This window comes from Trichoplusia ni, chromosome 4 (genome assembly GCF_003590095.1).
Source record: "Trichoplusia ni isolate ovarian cell line Hi5 chromosome 4, tn1, whole genome shotgun sequence".
In the NCBI taxonomy this organism is placed as follows: Eukaryota; Metazoa; Arthropoda; class Insecta; order Lepidoptera; family Noctuidae; genus Trichoplusia; species Trichoplusia ni.
The window spans coordinates 15174555-15191248 of NC_039481.1; the positions used below are offsets into that span (position 1 = coordinate 15174555).

At 37.3% G+C, this 16694-nt stretch overlaps 2 protein-coding genes across 7 annotated transcripts; one reads left to right on the top strand and one right to left on the bottom strand.

The window, feature by feature from the left end:
* Window positions 1-124: 124 nt before the first annotated feature.
* Window positions 125-2058, bottom strand: LOC113493171 (signal peptidase complex subunit 2). Its single transcript, XM_026871008.1, has 5 exons — window positions 1910-2058; window positions 1604-1669; window positions 1307-1440; window positions 813-965; window positions 125-383 (listed from the first exon to the last, which is right to left on the bottom strand). The coding sequence occupies exons 1-5, from the start codon at window positions 1925-1927 to the stop codon at window positions 200-202; spliced, it is 555 nt and encodes a 184-aa protein (XP_026726809.1). The 5' UTR covers window positions 1928-2058; the 3' UTR covers window positions 125-199.
* A 255-nt stretch (window positions 2059-2313) lies between these two features.
* LOC113493169 (histone-lysine N-methyltransferase SETD2) lies at window positions 2314-16611 on the top strand. Of its 6 annotated transcripts, none has more exons than XM_026870998.1 (19): window positions 2314-2509; window positions 2792-4586; window positions 4750-4878; window positions 5997-6296; window positions 7440-7548; window positions 7903-8058; window positions 8301-8521; window positions 8849-8997; window positions 9297-9433; window positions 9513-9874; window positions 10096-10255; window positions 10704-10879; window positions 11003-11114; window positions 11428-11575; window positions 11929-12057; window positions 12629-12753; window positions 13124-13288; window positions 14059-14364; window positions 14571-16611. In XM_026870998.1, exons 2-19 carry the CDS (start codon window positions 2821-2823, stop codon window positions 14727-14729), a joined length of 4809 nt encoding a protein of 1602 aa, XP_026726799.1. In that variant the 5' UTR covers window positions 2314-2509; window positions 2792-2820; the 3' UTR covers window positions 14730-16611. The 6 variants fall into 6 exon arrangements, with proteins under 6 accessions (XP_026726799.1, XP_026726803.1, XP_026726801.1 ...); XM_026871002.1 differs by having other exon boundaries at window positions 12650-12753; XM_026871000.1 differs by having other exon boundaries at window positions 11929-12042.
* Window positions 16612-16694: the final 83 nt, after the last annotated feature.

Consider the following 16694-nt stretch of genomic DNA (forward strand, 5'->3'; position numbering starts at 1 on the left):
TAACATGCATCCATACCTTGATTATGGGGTGATACTGCATAAATTAATAATCTACAACATATTGTCCTGAAAATTCAAAAAAGTATGAAACAAAAAGTTACCGAGGATACAAAACAACAACAAATCTTAGGACATTAGTTTATTAAGTATAATATTACAATAATGTCAGACCTTAATACATTTGTGCGAGACAAGGTAATCACTTCTCTTTCTTATCAGATGAGAGGGAGTTGTAGAGTTTTGTGATTTCGTTAATGACAAGGGGCTGGACAATTGTTCCGTTTGTGTCTATGAAGTTGGCAAAGGACTTGATGATGGATGCCTCGCGGGTCTTGCCGGTAGAGTCGCGCATCACAAGGACTAGGTTGTATTTGTCGTCATGTCTGTTGAGAATAGAATGTTTCAATTTGTGGGTTATTTTGAGTAGTAGGTAAGTGTGTGTGATTAGGGTGTTTAAACAATGAACAAAGAAGGTAGTTTTTATTACAATAATTTTAAGGGGAAATTTAAAAAAAATAAAATTATTTCCTAAGTACGAAAAAGAATGTATTAACTATATTTTTTTTAGTTCCTCAACATAAAATCATGATTCAAAAATAATCCTTACTTATAAATGCAAAAGTAACTCCGTCTATCTGTCTGTCTGTTATGCTTTCACGTCTAAACCTTGAGAAAGAACATAGGATAGTTTTATCTCGGACTTTTGAAGAGTTCTCTTGGAAACTCGATGTAACCGACCGCGATGTGAAGCCGCGGGCGAAAAGCTAGTTATGTTATAAGTGTAATAGTAAGTTCAATCTTATAATACTTACTTCTTAACATAAGAGCTTGCTTCCCAAACCCTGTTGTTATTTCCATTCTTTTCCTTGGCAACCACAAACACACCCTTTTCTTTAAATGTTGTGTAAAGAGTAAGAATGCCCATCAGTATGAAATATGATGAGACACAGATAATGAGAACCAGTCTGTAATAAAAATAATCATATTATTACTAAAGACATTAAAGCTTATTTAAATAATATGAATATGATAGATAACCCATTTCACACGGACAAACAAAAAAATAATATTCAGTCAGTCATAGATTGAAGAAATAATTAAAAACAAATGTGATAAATTGAAAAAATAATCAATTTTACTTTTGTTTACTTTTATACAGAAGTTCACCTTTGTAAGCAATACTATATTCCTGGTCTTTGCAGGAGTTTGGTAAATTATGCTCCTTGATTTCTGGTTAAAAGAAAATAAGAATATTTCCTAAGGTTTACAGTTAGGATTTCTCTGGATTCAATAATGTTATACATACCTAGACTGAGGGAATGGGTATAGGTAGTCCCATAGAAGGGCATAGAGAGCAACACCAACAGCTAACGCACATAGAAAAAGTCTGCCATCAATCAGAGCAAAGCTTTCTTTGCATTTTAAATCTCCAGTAAGTACCTGCAATAATATAAATAGTTGTATTCAAATACTCGCAAAGTACCGCAGTAATGTTATTTATAATCATAATGTTATTAATTAATAACACTGCATAATAATATGGTAAAATAATAAATGAAAAAAGGTGATACTGGAACCTAGAAATTAGAAATATAATATTTACCTCTCTGATAGCATCATCAATAGCATTTTTAGCGGCAGCACCATCCCATTTATTGATTTTTACGGTCTAAAAAATAAAAACAATATGTAACATAAACTTATTTATTTTAGGTATTTACTCGATACTAGTGTTACTTAAAAACATGACAGTATTTAAAATCAAGTTCAAATTACGTATGTTTAAGCTAACTTTTGGATAAATAACAAAATATTCATTTGAAAACATTCATTGTAACGTGACGTGTCTTTAACCGAGCTCGGTATATTTATACCGAACTTGAATGAAATAAGAAGTATATAAAATTACCTCAGGAGTTTCAGCCATTGTGTTAAGTTTCTTTATGGGAATAGTAAATTAACATAAACGGGATACTTGTAACAAATATGAAATTATTCTCCGCTGTCTGTTGATTTTCTCACCCTCGCTTGGTTATTTTTTGACACGACTTGACATTAGGATTGTGAGATGTTGGAACGTCACGACGCTGCGTTCCTAAATAGCGAATTGAAGTGAGGTATAATCGATATCCAAGTTTTAACACTATTACAAAAAAATTTAAACACACATATTAAAAACTTGGATTCCACATCGGTATATTCGTTATTTTAGCACTGAAAACCAAAATTTTTAATGAAATTAGCAGATCCAGATGTTAAAGATATTTTTATGATTTGTTGCGATTTTAATTACCTGTGGAGAGATCGCTTCTTTAGTTTATTATTTTGTCTATACTCATTAGCACCGTTCCCAACAAAAAAGCAATGAGATGAAGCAAAGTAAAATGAGACAAAAATGAAATTTTGCTTGATAATAACGTTCCGTTTTTTTTGTGAAAGAGTCTGATAGTTTTGTATAAATTATAATATTTGAATAAATGCACCAGATACTATTAGTCATAAAGTGATGGTATGTAGTCATAGTCAAATTATCATGAAATGTTATTGCTGAACCATCAACACCAACCGGTGGCTTCATTCCATGGATTAGTATGATATTCAAAAACGAGGGATGTAAATGTTATAACTCAATAACGAACGGTTGAGCCTGTCGTTGTTAATTCTGCCTTTTATTTTTTTATTATAACCATGTGGCATTGACAGCAATAAGAAACAACAACGATCGAAAGAGGTCACTGTATGCCCATCCATGTTCTGTGCGTTTGTGATGTGAAAACAATTACATTTTTAGGTTGTATGTTGCTGCACTAAAATAGTACAATGGCGAAAAGAAAGAAGGCAGCAGCGAAAACTCCGGCAACGAGACGCACTACTCGTCGCGCCAAGCAGGAAGCCGAAGCTGCAGCGTCCGCCGAGGGCGAGACCTCTACACCTACCGAGCCGAGCGTCGCCGACAGCAACGAGAAGGGACCAGAGAACGCGCCAACTGATGCACCTTCTGTATCTGACACACAGGCATCAGAATCATCAGAGCTTGCTCTTACCAAACCTTGTCAAGTACCAATCGTAGCATTGCATAAGAAATTCGGTAAATACCGCTGTTTGTTTAACAGTGATGAGACTTTCACTAGGAAATATGACATTGGCAGTGATAGTGAAACAAATAGTAGTGTAGAAATAAGAGTTGTGGACCCATGTGCAAGTTCTGAATCTGATTCGAATGCTGCATTAGATGCACAGTCAGACACCAACAGTGGAGCTAATTTCAGTCCAATGGATAGTACAATAAATACGCAGAGCAATTCTAGAGACATATCACCCATACCCATGATGAGTGTACAAACACATAGTAGTGAAATTCCATTATTAAGTCAAGAAGAACCAGAGGAAAAGAAATTGAATCTAGAGCTTGAGTCAAATGCAATAGATTTAACAGAAAGTGATTCTAAACTTAGTACTATTACAGAACAAGCACCTGAACCACAAGATGAGTGTGTCGTTATTAAAGACACATTACAAGAGTCAAAGCCGGAAGAAGTGGTTCAGGAAGACATTCCAGTGGAGGAAGAACAAATAGAGTTTACAGGTGAATATGATGAGGAAATAATCACTATTGTACAGATAGTAGAGGATGACAACCAAGAAATGATGTATTACAACATCAAAATAGATAGCCCTCAAGATGAAACCGTTGAGGTAAACGATAATGAGGAAAACAAAGACAACTCTCAAACTGCAGATTTCCAGAAACACTTTGAGAACCTTAATCTAGCTTCAACAGTAGAAATTGAAACTCCAATGGAATGTTCAGACATTAATGACATCAGGACACCACCCTGCAACACTCCTGATCTTCCATTTCCTAAAGAAAACCTTAATGAGGTTCTAATGAGACCAGATCCAAGTCTAACACCAAGTTCTACACTCTCCGATGATAGCAACTCATCAAGAATAACTGAACAAAACCCAAACAATTCAAATGATTCTGCTGAGTCATCACCCACTGGTGTCAGAAGATCAAGTAGGATCAAGACAATTAGTAATATGAAACAGAAAACAAAAGGTTATGGATTGGTAAAGACTCCTCTGAAAAAGGCTTTAATTACCCAAACAAAGTTAAAACTCGAGGAAATTGGGTCTGACAGCCAGGAGAAAACAAGTGAATCTCTTCCTAGTACTACACCAAATTCTCCATCCTTTCCTGTGCCTTCAGAGATGCCAGTGAAAGTGAAATCTCGTTGGAGGAGGTCCAGTGAGCTGGAAATGGGTGCCAGTTCCCCTGCTAACTCACCACTGGCTAGCCCTAGTCTACCACAACAGCGGCTGCCCTTGGTAGCTGAAAGTCCTTGCCCACCTGAAGAAGAACAAGAATCTATACCTCTTACGAAGGAAGCTTATGACAAAATAATAGAAGAGAGAATGAACCAGTATGAACATTTAGAAGAAAATGAGTATTTATGTGAGAGAATGATTAGTAAGGAGACTAAGAAGATGACTTGTGACTGTTTTATGACCAAAGAGGAATTGGAGAGAGGGGAACTGGCTTGTGGAGAGGACTGTCTCAATAGACTGCTTATGATAGAATGGTAATGTATTTTAAGTTATTTACATATTTGTCTTTCTGCCTATATCCCCTTTTCGATTTCCTCTAAAACTTTCTTCATGTCAATGATAGTTAAATTATTTTTCTTCATCATATTTCTTGTTAATCTGCAATATTGGATCCTAAATATTGTTTTTTATTTACAGTAACTCTCGGTGTCCAGTTGGCGACAGATGTACAAATAGAAGGTTCCAGAAGAGAGAGAATGCAGCTCTGAAAGTATTCTATGCTGACAAGAAGGGGTGTGGAGTGGAAGCCAATAGTGATATACCAGCGTGAGTACCATCCTTAAAAGATTTAGTAAAATTGTAAGTAAGCTAAAAACCTTCATAGTCTTAAAATATTAAGGCCTCCTTTCTAGCAGTAAATGCAGTTGTGTTGATTGTTGAAATTTATTTGTGACTTGATATTATTACTGAATTAAGTATATGCTAGTAAAGCGAAAGATTGGAATTAATTGTTCTGCAATTGGAAATAATGATTAAAAATTAAAAATAAACATGCTATAAACAAATGTGTGTTTTTTTGTGTTATGTGATGTCACGTTATACGCATTTTATGGTTGGTTACGCGATCTCGACTTATCAATTTAAGAAGTGATTTTTACTGTATTCATTTGTACATAATTCTACTGTACATCTGTAAGATATGAACACCTCCTAAAGAAATTATTGTTTTTTTTTGTAGCTCTTGGATATAGTGGACAGTAGATAGATAAAATGTTTTTTCCTTATGTGTATGCAAGTACTCATAGTAACAATTAGTATCAATAGAAGGATAATATTTTGATAAAATTGCGTGTCTATTTATTTACTATAAAATATAAACGATAACTGTATATGTTATGTCTAGCTTACAAAGTTTTAGAGCATAATATTAAAATAGTAACTTATTTTTTTACGTAAAACACGGACTTATTCGAGCATACAGAAAATAAACATACAAATTGCAATAGAGGAACTACTCAACAATAATAATTGTTAATAATGATATGTAATTAGATACTTCGTAGTATGGATACAAGAATTTATTGCGATCTCTTATAAAATGCCTCGCGAATAACAGTGTTGATTTACTTGTAGAGATAACAAGTAAAAGCTGAGTTAGTATTTTGTAGTAGAATAGCGGTTCATATTCTTAAAACTAAAGTAGCGTGGCGAAACCTGCCATATGAGTATATGAAAATTTCATCTATCACAAAATAAATATGTCTAAATTTAACAATGTAAATGTTTCAGAATGTAACAATAAATACTGGGACTTCCTTAATTATTTTAAAATATCACTGTAAAATTGGTAAATTACCAAATTCTGAACCTTGATATCTTGAATCCTCTTCGTTGAATGTTCTTTATAACCCCACATAAATGAAATTTATCAATTCGTCTTCCAGAGGCGAGTTCCTTCTCGAATACGTCGGCGAAGTGCTGGACTACGAGCAATTCTACAAGCGGGCACAAGCTTACTCCGACGACAACAACCTACATCACTACTTCATGTCGTTAAAGGGCGATACAGTCATCGACGCGACCCTCAAAGGCAATATATCCCGGTTCATAAACCACTCGTGTGATCCAAACGCTGAAACACAGAAGTGGACGGTGAATGGAGAGCTAAGAATAGGATTCTTCAGTAAACGGGATATTGCGGTAGGCGAAGAGTTGACGTTCGATTACCAGTTCCAGAGGTTTGGGTAAGTTGTTTTGCTATTCATAGCTATTTCTCATTTGAAGTAGAATATTTAATATTTGTTGGAGTTCTCGTAAATGATATCGTATCTAAGTCAATGATGCTAAGTTTTCGGACTATAATAAATAAAATCATTTGTACACTGTACCTTTAAAAATCGTATATGATATGTGTTGAATATCCCAATAGCTGGTTCTTTAACACTAAACAAATAAGGAAAGCATTGATTTAATAATTGCGATTGTTTGTTATCTGTTTGACTGGCCTGTTGGTCTAGTGGTGAGTGACCCTGACTGCTATACCGGAGGTCGTGGGTTGGATTCCCACCCAGAACAAATGTTTGTGTGATGAGCACGATCATTTGTTCTGTGTCTGGGTGTAATTTATCTATATTATGTATGTATTTAGAAATATATAAGTAAGTTTATCAGTTGTCTGGTTACCATAACACAAGCTCTGCTTAGCTTGGGATCAGATAACCGTGTGTGAGTTGTCCCAGGATATATTATATATTATTATTATTACTCCACCTATAGCAGTACCAATAGCATTATCCTGAAAACCTCATTTATTTATTTACCTTACAACTGCACTTGTTTACAGATTGTACTATAGCCTAAACTTACAAAAAAGGTCTATTTCATACATAAAAATAAGTTATACCTCATAAAATATACATATTAATAAAACATTGATGTGAGTTTTTATGGTGACTGAATATTTGAATATCTGCCAATAATTCTCCCACCGCCGAGCAATAGCCATTTATTATTCAGAAAAGAATGTATGATATGGGTAACCACTGTTACCAGTCGCTTAGCATGTGTGCGATAGGTCTGTAAATATATAAAAAAAGAACAAGTTTAATATATTCTAGTCGGGATGTAAATCTAACCGAATTGTGTAAGACAATTTGATTTCAGTTGATCCGAGCACGGACTTATGCCATGGAGAAAGGTTGAAGTTTTAAAAAGACCATAATATGATACTAGGCTACATTAATTTTTAGATCAATCTTAAGTTCAATTAATTTCAATATATCAATCGACTAATATGAGTTATTTGACTACTTAATGTGTTGCCCACTACACTGCCTATACCTTTAAGTGTCGTAACCTCGTAACAGTGATACATTGTTTACCTGCAGAAAGGTGGCCCAGCGTTGCTACTGCGGCACCGACAACTGTCGTGGTTGGATCGGTGGCGAGCCCGACTCCGAGGACGAAGACGACGAGGTACGACTGTGGGACCATAGGGTATATCTGTTTATCTTTATATGTTAAAACATGGATGGGAAGTTGTTCTGTTACTGGTTTGTATATACCATGTAGGGAATCACTCTAAATATCTATTATCTATCAAATAATTATATTGCGGTTTTTAGACTTTGCTAGTCTAAAATGCTTCACCTCTTGTTTTTCTTTGTCTTTAACTTTACTGAGAATTCGTGCTAATTAATAAATATTGGTCTAAAATCAGCCTCATTATACTCTTTAACTTCCGTTACACGACGTTATAATATTTTATTATTTGTATTGTCAATTATTACTTTACACCATAAACCGATCTGAGAATCATAAAATCTTAACCAATTTACCACATGTCATCAGGAGGAAGAGGATGTGAGTACATCTAAGTCTGGAGCGACCGAGTCATCTGAGGAGGCGCGCGCTACTCCCACTGAACACCCGACGCCGCGACCGCGAAGACCCAAGAAGGAACGGCCTTACAAACCCAAGGCTCCCGACCTAGTGCAGGACGCTGATGTATGGCTAACTTACAGTTTCTTGATTATGTTTATTAGTATTAAATATTCAGAAAATTTCAAGCAGTTCGATGAGTAATATTGCCACGTGGTTTTAATGTGGATAACGTAGTTATTTTTAGTAAATCATTAATTTTCTTTAAAGTATAATTAGTTTTGTTTCAAATATTTTTTTAAACAATATCAAAGTCAGAAGGTATTATGAAGTTAAGTATAATGGTTATTTTCCCCTGTTTCCTACAGATCGAGGAGGACTTGGACGCGCTGAGCCGCACGGGCGTGAAGAACCAGAGCCACACGCTGCGGCTGTCGCGCACGGTGGTCCGCGCCAAGTCGCGGCGCGCGCAGGTGTCGCTGCTGCGCCTGCTGCGCGACGCCGACCTGCCGTGCCGCCGCCTGTTCCTGGACTACCGCGGCCTGCGCCTGCTGGCGCCCTGGTGCCAGGACGCGCCGCAACACTTCAAGTGCGGACACAGCCATATACCTACAGACCGACAACAACGCTCAGATTTCATATTTGACTCGAAATACAGCGTTTTTTGTTTAAGTTAATGATTGTAGATATATACCATTTGGCTAGAAGCGCCGTGTTGAACGTTGTGGACGTGAAAAAGCAGTAGACGGCACAGAGTGGAAAGACTTAGCCTTGGTCCACTATCCACTAAATTATTTTTTTAATGATCGACTTTCTGTTCTGTTATTATTGATCGAACAGTTCTGCCATTTCATTCAACGAGTTATTTAAAGCGAGTTTCAAAAAATAAACGTACTAAACAACAAAATCTCCACAGGTTAGAAATGCTACAGACAGTAGACCGCTTACCCATCCCGAACAAGACGATGGTCCAAGAGAGCAGGTTCTTCACCATCGTGGAGCGTTGGCTAAGCGCGGCTGACGCGCCGCCGCCTGCCGACAACGTGTTCATCGATGAGGCTACTGGTCAGTAACTATGTATTCTAGTTACTAGCTATTGCTAGCGGCTAGTATCTGAGGACCTACTAATTGTGTCCATCCTAATCTGTTCAGTAGCGTAAAAGCGTAAAAGAGTAAGAGAGTTTGCGTAAAAGAATGAAAGAGTAGAAAACATCCATCCGTACAAGTTACGAACTTTTGCGTTTCTAATATAAGTGCGATTTCTAAAGACTGATCTCTGAAGAACAGCTTACGCACACATTGCATACTACGCTTTTGGACAATGATAATGTTTGTGTATTTATATAAAAAAATCTTATTTACAGGTTTGCCTATAGAAATACCTAACAGAGGCAATCAAGAAAATGTTCCTAGTCCGGAAAAGGCTAAAGAAACTGCTAACATAATTGAGAAGATAAAGGATCTCTCTAACCAACTGCTAGAGAGGTGGTCTAGTTTAAAGGTAAGGATTCAGCATCAATGAAATCGACTTTTTATTTTACATAATACAATTTTTATAATAAAATTCTTTGATCTTATAGGAGGTATTTAAAATCCCCAAGAAGGAACGGATACAACAGATGAAAGAGCACGAAAGACAAGCCAACGTTGAAAGGCGAGCGGCCGACTCCAGTGGGTCACGTGACCGCGAGCGCGAACGACGGGAAGAGCGCGAGCGGCGCGACGAACGAGAACGAGACCGCGACCGAGACCGAGAGAAGGAAAGGGAGAGGGAGAGAGAAAGGGAAAGAGATCGAGGAGACCGCGAGCGGGAGAGAGAGCGCTCGGATCGGGACAGAGATAGGTACAGGGACCGGGATCGAGACCGCGATAGAGATCGAGATAGAGATGACAGGGATCGCAGGAAACGGAGGAGCAGCCCCGAGGGCAGGAGGAGCATAAGGTAAGCATGTTTGAAAATGGATTATTGAAGTGGGTGCTTCGTGTTTCATCTATGTTAAACGCTAAGTTCATCTTAACAAGTAATTTCTATTTAAATTCTTCCTTTAAGTCCTTAAGATTACCTTCGTATGAAGGTAACGAAAACAAGTTTTATCTGTACACCTACGTCCACACACTATTTTGAAGCCTTCACCAATTCCTTCCTGTACTTCTCCCCCGCAGACTGAGCGAGCGCGTCCTGGCGGCGGTCCCGCCCATGAGTAAGGAGGAGCGGCGGCGCGCCTTCGCGGAGGCGGCGGCGGCCGCGGACGAGTCCCGGCGCCAGCGCGAGCGGCTGCAACACTGGCCCTCCTACTGGCCGCAGCCTGACGCCTTCCCGCAGGTAACTTGTCCTAAAGCTGCACACCTCATCACATTCGCCTTGCTAGGACTTTGATACATGCAATTTGAGATTTATTGATGTGCCATAAGGTTCAATTTATATACTAAAAGTTTGTAAGCCGGTAAGACGCGTGGTGAATGCTTAGAAGGTGCATTTCGTCTTTGGTATACTAAAATGGTGTATTTATTAGTATTTAAGTATTTACCTGTGGAAATTTCCAGTATCCGTTCTGTATAATCTGTCCCTTTGTCACCAAACTATTATTTGGTAATCTGTTGTTGCAACTAAGTAAACATTCATTACAACTAAAAAGTAATAGACCACAAAGATCTTTTGTCCGTAAAAACTCAAGCTCTTCTTTGGATCGTTTTTTCGATTATCATGTTAAACTTAGACTTTGATAACGTCAGTAAACACGTTACAATTATATTTTTATTTCCTTACACAGCAAATGTTCGCCGGCGGCATGGTACCTGGCGCTCCCAACATGCTGGGCAACATGCCCAACATGAACAACATGGGTGGCATGGTGGGCATGGTGCCGGGTATGGACGTGGCCCCGGACTGGATGCCGCACGACTATCAGGCACAATTCTGCCCGCCCTTCGCTTTCCCACAGCCTAAGTAAGTTCAAACTACTAATTCCTGTATTATACCCCGTTTCTCGGGAAGCGCGTATAGGAATTGGTCCTGCGAAGTATTTGATTTAAAGATGTATAGTTAAGTGTATCTTTGTGTTTTCGACAGTTTGATGGGCATGGCAGGTTTCGGCATGGGCGGCTTCATGTTCGGGCAGCAGGTGGGCGCCTCGCAGCCCGCCTTCCCACATGCGCAGTCACAGACTGAGCAGTCACAAACGGTAAGTTGATACAGTCTATATTTGATGCAGTTAACGAGCAAGAAAACAGTTCTGATATAATATACGTTATATGTCTTTTAACATTATCGGTTCATAATGCTAACCACAGTGGTACACATGTACCCCGGCTCTTGGCGAGTCTTATGTTTTAGACTAATGTTACTGAATTGTTTTTGTCTTTTTAGGGTTATTTGTAAATTTATAAACGACTCAGTTTTTAATAATTGTAAAATTACTCGTTGAGGGATGTAATGTGATGGTGAGAGAAATAAATCAAAGATTAAAAACTTTACTGACCCGTTCTACTTTTTAGGGGCCTGCAACGGCGGCCGGCGCGCCCAAAGAGGTGGTGTTGCCGTCGCTGTGGCGCAGCGCCACGGACCCGCGCGGCCGCAGCTACTACTACCACGTCAAGCTGCGCCAGCCGCAGTGGCTGCCGCCGCCGCCGCCCGCCGACGCCGGTATGCCTACATAAACACTACATTAATAATAGCAGGAACTTGTCATGTCTCATGTACTTTTAATATTAGGTTAAAATCTTCCTCCACTTCAATGAATTGTATTTGTCCATGAGATTCAAGTTACCGTTGGTGTTGGGCTGGTTAGAACACCACATTTCCAAAAATTTAAAGTAGGGATGTTGGGTTGGGACTGATCCTAGGCTCTAGGAGTTCCTCAAGGCATCTACCAAATATATCAGAATCAGAAAATGAATGAAAAGTTGATGAGACATGCCACAAACTGGAAACTTGACTGCCTTTGGATTATTAGGGTAGTTTTTTAATAAAACTATAATGATATGGTAAAATTCCAGAAGAAAGTTCATCAGAGGAGGAAGAAGAGCCAGTGTCGACAGGTTTGGACAGCCCGCTGGTGCGGCGCCAAACCAAGGGCAAGCTGGTGGAGGGCGTCAACGGCATTTACGAAGGTGGGCTGCCTGACTGTATGTATACGTAGAAACTATAGATTTATTTTATTTCAGTCCCACTGCAGAGCAAATGCCGCTTTACTCTTCTTTCGTCTCTCTCTCTCTCTCTATTCAGAATGTATATTCCAGTGGTCAGTTACAGAATCTTGTTTAACCTTTACTTGCTCTTACTGCATGGATGTGTGTTATTGTTTAAACTGTCCTTGGAAACCAAACATTTTAAAACCAAATCAATGTAGTCTTGAGTTTTAACATGTCTAACAATCGTTTTTATATGCATGGAACAATACTCATATGCATGTGTTCTAGTTCCCTTAATACCGACCCGAGCTTGTGGAATGTTTATTACATGATTTACATAAATAATATTTATTTATTGATGTCCCCTCGTATGTATGTTGTTTGTTTTGTACAATACAGCAGAATCTCGAATGGTCGATAAGGTTGTAAGCAGTTATAGAGACCACAATTTCGGTTTTTTTTTTAATCTAACTACTACTACAATATCAAATCGAGAAAAAAATGACAAAGGTTTATTTATATTTAGATTTCGTGTTTTAATATTTGTTTCTCTTTATTTATTTAGATATGACTTGTATGGTTCCAGTTATCAAGGAAGACAGTCACAACGGGCTGATACCGGATCACGCGCTCGTCAGTATAAAGCCTCGGAAACGAAGGCCGGGACTTGTTTCTGAGAGGCCTATTAGTGTGAGTATATTATAATAAGCTGGAATATTTAAATTAAAAAAGATATGAGATTTAATAAATTTTGTCAAAAGCACTATATCAAATTGAACACCTGATTCGATTTCTGCCGCGGTTTAGACCTTGTTATCATAAACCTGCCTCGTCAGAGTTTTTAGCTTTTTTAAACCTACTACTATATAGGCACAGGAATAGGCCTCGCTTTCATAGGGTCATTATTCTAAATTATTTGAAAAAAAAATGAAACTACAAACACAAAAAAGGAACAGTAAATAAATAATTACCTTCGCAACCTAACTTTTGAACCACTCAATCTCACCAAGAAGATTAGAAATAATCAATGTACTTATTACCATTATTTTCATAATTACAGCCTCGAACTGAAGAAGACAAGTTAGCCGGTAGGTTAGAGGTGAAGAGGTACAAACAAACGAAAGAGAAGTTACGTCGGCGGCGCGAGAAGTTGCTTCAGAAAGTGCGATTACTGGCTGCTAACAAGTCTAATAGGCGTATCAAAGGCAGCATGCTCGATTTGAAGGTATGTTTCTCTATATTTATGAATTTCCATAAAGTTACAACTAATAAAATAGGGTATTTGAAGAAATAAAACTGTGTAGTCCGTCAGACAGATTTCTTAATATTTATTAAACTCATTGTACGGGAAAATGTCAGCCTCAGACGGGATTTCAAACTTCGACTATCTACTGGTTCGTTGCGCAGTTATTTAGTACTGGCGCTGTGTACACACGTATATTCATGATGTTGCACTGAGGCATGTGTGTATCCCTTCGCCGTTATGTACGCCGAGTTAATTAACGAGTTTTACATCATCTCTTAAGTTAGTAGTTTCGTATTTATTGTTGCTAAGTATGCATAGTAAAACATGTAAATGAAAGTTGATATATACTTTGTTATTGCAATCTCAAAAGGAAAAGGACAAAGAAAAAGAAAAGGAGAAGGAAACAGAACCTGAAAAGAAGGAGGTATTTGATGTAAATATAACTGTTAGTGTATTTTGATGAAATTAAGTATGTATCTTTACTATGTTTGTCATTAAAATTACTCTTGTGTATGCTTGCAATCGTTATTATTTTCAGCAAATCGTAATTCGTTAATTAGGAATTTACTTTGCATAGAAGAATAGAATGGAAGTTTATATTTTTATTTTCGGCCATTTGAAATAATTTAAATTTTTGTTTAACTTATTGTAGTGTAAGAATTGTATTATATTTTAGTCAAAAAATCTATAGACACAACAGGAAAGATATTCAAAATATCAACGTTATTTATACCACTTTTTCTCCACAGCAAATGGTGGAACTAGTCGACTCGGAAACGGATTCCGAAGACGAATCAGTCGAAGAAATACCAGTCGAGAAGCCAGTGGAAGCTGTAGAGTCTCCTGTGGTAGCTCCTCCATCCCCACCGCCAGTGGAGGAGGAGGTGCTGGAGTCCGCGCCCGTGAGCACGGAGGAGACGGCGCGCAAGATCAAGGAGCAGTTCCGCTGCAGCATGGCGCGCGTCATGGTGCAGCATCTCAACCCCTACCGCCATCCGGACGCGCCCGCCGCCAGGATCACCTGCACGGCAGACTTCAAGCATCTCGCTAGAAAGGTGGCCTACTTCACTCTATAGGATATTTTGCAGTGATTTTGAAATCTTTTTGTAGGAGAATTAAACATGCATGAATACATATTAATGTTCAACATCTAAGACAGAATCAATCTTCTGTCGTTCGTGACACAGGAAGTTTAATATATTTTTTACATTTAATTGTGATGTTCTCCAATTATATTAATTTTAAATAATTTTCCTTTCAGCTAACTCACTTCGTGATGCTGAAAGAGCTGAAACATTGTCGGTCAGTTGAAGAGCTTGTAGTAACAGATTCCGTGCGATCAAAAGCTAAAATGTTCGTCAAGAAATACATGGCTAAGTTCGGGCCTGTATACAATAGGCCCCCAGAGGAAGTGGACTAGCAAAAGCAGGCCGCCAAGCGGCCGCAGACCTAGCGTAAAAGAACAGCGTACAACGTACGTCGAACTTTCTTCAAAACTCTTAACCAGAAACTGAAAAACAGTGAATCAAGTGAAGTGAAACTCCTTTGACAATTAAAAATTATTTATTACACCCATGTGGTTTAACTCCATACTCCATTTGTTCAGGTATTAAAAAAAAGTTGAACAATCTTGATGAAAAACTCAGTTTGAAAATAAAACGCACCTAAAAACAAATGTAACACATCAATATTGATAACAAAATTACTTAAACCACCGATATAAACCAGTTGTTCATTGATTTAATATTTATTTGTATAAAAACTCGCCAATATTTAAGTTCTCTATCATAAGATTGTTAATCTTTTCTAGATACCAACACAAATGCAGTATATTTTATACATACAAGTATTGAAGTGACAGTGAATGTAGTTATAAACTCAACTCTCTATTGGTCTAGTGATGGTACAGATAAGCAAGAAGTATTTTATATCAAATGAAGAAGGTTTCGACATGATTGTATTGTAGGCACTTTTTATGACAATATCAGTTTTCTGATAAGAAATGCTGGCAAAAAAGGCATTGAAATTTGCAGGACAAAGAATAGTACTTGTTGGTTCGCTAGAAACGTCTGATCGCAAGAATGTATGTCATAGATAAATTGATAACTGAAGAAAATTGTATATATAGATAAGTTTATAGCTCTATTGATGATTTAAGAACCTCTTTAGTGATATAATGTAATATAATAGACGACTCTATGTTCTTAGACATGATTTATAATGTAACTATGTTCACGGGATTAATGCAAGAGTATGTAATGTATTTATTATTATACTATGATCTCTAGACATGAGTTTTGCTGAATAACAACGCGATAGCAACTCGAATATGAACTGCAACGGTTTAAGTACACAGTATTATAAATAGATTTTATTAAAGATTATGAACAGTTTTATGCCACTGTGTTTAAATGTCTGAATGTTGAGACTACGTAATATTAAGATGTGATCGAAGTTTACTCGATTTATTAAATCGTTCCTATCATGGTCAATAAAACAATTGTCTGGCGTGATCTTTAGCTATAGCAAATGTTTGTTTGCCGCGTAAATGAACATGAAGCTAGGTTTATGCGACTTGAAGGCAAAGCAGATAACAAACTATGTGGCTCAACTGAAGTAGCAGATTTATTCTTTATACCTCGTTTTATATAAGAGGATAGTTTTTCATTCAGCTAAATATAATACACTACCTACTAACTCCTCTGTATATGAGCAGCATGTACAATTATAATGAAACATTATATATCACACAAATTGGCAATAAATACGATTTAATGCCAATTTTGACGTATGTAAGACATTTTCCACGATAATAAGCTAATTATTTAATTTACTCTCGAAAATTTTGTCCTTTTATAACAGAGCATATATTTCTTTAGCTTGACCTGCTTTCGCTTGCTGTATGAATGCATTCGCAATGCTAAAATGGTTTTTTTTAAGAGTAACGACTATTAGATTATGTATGTGTTTAGAATATAGTAATAAATGCAGGCGCGGCTTGCGAAACCAAACCAAACCAGTTTGTCGATTTAAATAGTAAGCTGATATGAAATTATGTTACATTCAATTGTATAAGTCTCCGATTTTGAGATAGTTTTTATGTGATTCACTATGTTGTGTGTAAATAATTGTAAATATGAGTGGAACACTGCGGTCTCCGAGTATAGAGTGAACGATTTTATTTTTATGTGGTAGATGTGTGGACGCGCCGTTGTCGCGCATCGTGGCGACGTGTGGTTTCATACCTTAGTTTGGCGATCAGATTGAAGCCGTCAGAACAAATAAAATGTTATTTCTTTTAACACGGTTTTTGTATTATTTAAACCAACACCAACTTACGGCTAAATAGAAACCAGGCAAAGGGAAAACTTTTATTTAAAGCATA

Bases quoted from the DNA above. Each gene is read 5' to 3' on its own strand.
- LOC113493171 (XM_026871008.1), bottom strand. The intron at 966-1,306 runs GTATGTATAACA...TTTTTATTACAG, and splicing joins TACCCATTCCCTCAGTCTAG to ACTGGTTCTCATTATCTGTG. The intron at 384-812 runs GTAAGTATTATA...TATTCTCAACAG, and splicing joins GCAAGCTCTTATGTTAAGAA to ACATGACGACAAATACAACC.
- LOC113493169 (XM_026870998.1), top strand. From the start codon at position 2,821: ATGGCGAAAAGAAAGAAGGCAGCAGCGAAAACTCCGGCAACGAGACGC. The intron at 10,256-10,703 runs GTAACTTGTCCT...TTCCTTACACAG, and splicing joins AGCCTGACGCCTTCCCGCAG to CAAATGTTCGCCGGCGGCAT. The intron at 12,754-13,123 runs GTGAGTATATTA...TCATAATTACAG, and splicing joins TTTCTGAGAGGCCTATTAGT to CCTCGAACTGAAGAAGACAA.